At 38.6% G+C, this 3,441-nt stretch overlaps 1 protein-coding gene across 1 annotated transcript; it reads left to right on the top strand.

Moving 5' to 3' along the window:
- The first annotated feature begins 1,850 nt into the window (after positions 1–1,850).
- Positions 1,851–2,396, top strand: LOC130829891 (keratin-associated protein 13-1-like). Its single transcript, XM_057696437.1, has one exon. The coding sequence runs from the start codon at positions 1,875–1,877 to the stop codon at positions 2,394–2,396; it is 522 nt and encodes a 173-aa protein (XP_057552420.1). The 5' UTR covers positions 1,851–1,874.
- The last annotated feature ends 1,045 nt before the right edge of the window (positions 2,397–3,441 follow it).

Below are 3,441 nucleotides of genomic sequence, written 5' to 3'. Positions count from 1 at the left end.
GATAACTTAAAAAATTAGTGTGGATGCATATATTTATTTTAAGGTGAATGTAAAAATAAAAAGTTAATAATTTGATGTATTCCTTCATTTCATAAATAATTTGGAACATCCACTGTGTGCCAGATGCTGGGTAAAAGAAAATTAAGCCCTGTATCTGATCCTGAGGAACTTCTGGGTACCACTCTTACGATATATGTGACTGTCCTGCAAGTTCAAATGACTGAAATCTTACTCAGTCTGCACAACCCACTTCGAAAGACATCTCTTCCAATTCTTCCATGACGTGTGTGAGTGTGTGTGTATGTCTGTATGTTTGTTTACCCAAAAGGATAGCTAATAAGGTACTAAGATCCTTATTGCAGAAGGGTTTAAACAATTGAGATGAACACTTGTCAGATATGAGGAATTTGATTTTGGCTTTGAGGGATGAGAAGGATTTGGGGAAGTAAGACATTTGGCAGAAATTTGTAAGCAGGACAATGGGCCGACCGTTCCATTGGTGCCAGATAAGCAAATGCTATAGAAGATGAAAGAAAAGAATCACCAGGAAGCAAATGGAAAAGATCAAATTACATAAATAGCTTTTTGCTTTCCAATTTCTGAAAGATGCTTTAAGGCAGAAGTTGGATATTATAATAAGTGGAGAAAAAAAAAGATCTCTAATTCCAAGACTTTTCTTTATGCTGTTGATTTTTTATAGTGATAAGGATAATTTTAACTACTTAATACGAGGGTATGTTTTTTGCTCCTTTGTCTTCCTGGAGCCATGAGCAAAAGAGAAGCTCAGCAGGGAGTGAAATGAATCACTCTCTAAGGTGTCTCATTTCTCACTCCCAACTGAGTTGGCAAAGGTTAGCACACTATTAAAATTCAAGTTTTTGCAAATGTATTTCATTGGTAGTCAACTCACTGGAGGTATACCAGTTTTTAGCAATTATTCTCAGTGATAGTCTATGTGTTTGCCAAAGAATCTCTGCCTTACATGGAAAAGGAATTCAATAACTCCACACAGAATCAAACATGAGTTGCTTAATAATGATAAGCTAAAGGAGAGGACAAATAGAAGAGCAGTTTAAAATAACCATCTCCATGGTAACTTTGAATGCTAAAATAAAAAATAACTGAAAGAATTATGAATCTGTTTCTTGGTGGTTATATTTGGTTTTTCATAAAAAAGGTAAGAAAATATAGGTAGGCACATCCAATTAAATGCAAATGTTCTCACATGGAAATTTTTTTTCACCCAGGTATTCATCGTTCACATGATTCTGGGAGCTGAAAGGTTAAGCTTCGGCACAGCATTGCTGTTCCTGCCAGCTTTGGAAGCAGTCACACCTGGGTTATTAAATTGGTGATAATTCCCGTCTCATAAGGATTGTTGCAAGGATTAAATGATGCCACAATCTGCTCTGTTTTACACATGGTAAAGGCTTCATGAAACATATATAAATATCTGCGAGGGAGGTGCTAATGACTGTTAGGAGGAACAATTTTACACACTCAGGCGCAAAATCCCCACAGTCAAGCTCTGCAAGGAAGCAAGGGCACTATCTTTATGTATCATGACCAATGTCTCTGAAGGCAAACCACCCCTTATTTCTGGAAAAAAAAAAAAAAGAAAGGGAGAAAAAAGAAAGAAGCAGAGTGGCTTCTATAAAGCAGAATAATTGAACAGCAGTTAAGAGAACACACAAATGTGTTCAGTTATAATTATAGCCTAGGTTAATTAGCTGTTTTCATGACCAGACCTGCACAAGAACAGGGAGGGTCTGCATCACATCCAGCGTGGTGAGGATAAACACTGGCTGGGAGAAGCCAAGGATATCAGAGCATCTTCTCACAGTAACTCAGCTGAACTCACATCTCCTGTCAATATGTCCTACAGCTGCTGCTCTGGAAACTTGTCCTCCTTCTCCCTTGCAGAGCACCTGCGCTACTCAGGCTCCTCCTGTGGCTCTTTCTACCCCAGCAACCTGATCTACAGCACTGACCTCTGCTCTCCCAGATCCTGCCAGTTGGGCTCCTCTCTCTACAGTCAGGAGAACTGCTATGAGCCCACCAGGTGCCAGATGTACTGTGTGGTGTCCATTCCCTGCCAGACATTCTGCTACCATCCGAGGACCTCCATGCCCTGCAGTCCTTGCTGGTCAACTCACATAGGGTCTCTGGGCTATGGGTCCAGAAGAGGCTACTGCCTAGGCTATGGATCTAGAAGCTGCTACTCGCTTGGCTGTGGATCCCGTGGCTTCAGACTCCTGGGTTATAGAGTCTGGGGCTTCTCTTCTCTGAGCCATGGATCCAGATTTTGCCACCCAATGTACTTGGCTTCTAGGAGCTGCCAAATGTCTTGTTACCAACTAACCTGTATATTTGGCTTCTACTATGCAACTTATTAAGGGTTTTAGATTATGATGTCACAGTTATCTCCCTCAAAGTTAATCTCAGCTATTATCTAGCTAGAGTCTATATTCTACTACCTAGACAAATGATAATTGTTAAAATCCTACTAATATTAAAATAATTTATCTTAGAGAGTACCCACTCTGTTTTCTTCTATTTTCCCCCTTACTTCTCTAGTTAAAAATAGAACAAGAGGTATCTTTTCCTTTCAAATAAACATTGAATCTGATATCGGTTCATAAATCATACCATTAATTTTTTTAAAAGATACCTGTTGGGAATTCCAAACCTACTGTTATTTGTCTAAAAAAGGAGTATTTAATTTATGGGGCAGATTCCCTGGTTGGAAGAATTATCTGCCAATACAGAGTTAGTTCCCTGGAATTTTTGGCAAGTGGAATCAGATCTTGGGGGGGAGATTATCCTAAACTCTTCTGAGTGGTCATTTCAGCCTTATCAGGACACCTCTCCTTTGGTTAACTAGTCATGGGTCTGACCCAAGAAGAAAAGTTCCAGAGACAGCAGTGATGAGTCAGCAAGTACTAGTCTGGTTGTTTTAGAAGAGGGAATTGTCAGAATACTTCTTATAAGACCCTTTTACAGACTTATGCAAGCTCTAATGGAATTCCGAGGTCATGATATTTGACTGTTGTAACCCATATAGTAAAATAAACATCTTAAGTATGGATGAAATTAATTATACATTCATTTTATTATAATAAAAGGAATACAATCTCTGAATCATTTTTTACATCGATACTTCATTCTCTCTTTCTTCTATTTGATCAGTATAAGGCCAGCTGTTTTCACAGAAGTCTCTTGAGAACTTCTGAAAACATGGCAGTATCATCAGTAGGAAATATTAGCTTAGAGGGAGGACCCTTTGATATCTTGGGCTTATATTTGGATATGATAACTAGTTAGTTTACTAAGCTTTCTTGTTTTGGGGAATGCATTATATCTGCATTTGAAAATACATAAATGGGAAGAAAATATGTAAGTGGATGTGGGCAGCCTATTGTTCATTGCCCTCACAGTTGT

The sequence above is a fragment of the Hippopotamus amphibius genome, chromosome 10 (assembly GCF_030028045.1).
Source record: "Hippopotamus amphibius kiboko isolate mHipAmp2 chromosome 10, mHipAmp2.hap2, whole genome shotgun sequence".
NCBI classification, from domain to species: Eukaryota; Metazoa; Chordata; class Mammalia; order Artiodactyla; family Hippopotamidae; genus Hippopotamus; species Hippopotamus amphibius.
Note: the sequence above shows the minus strand (reverse complement) of the source record. Positions and strands in the feature narration are given on the sequence as shown.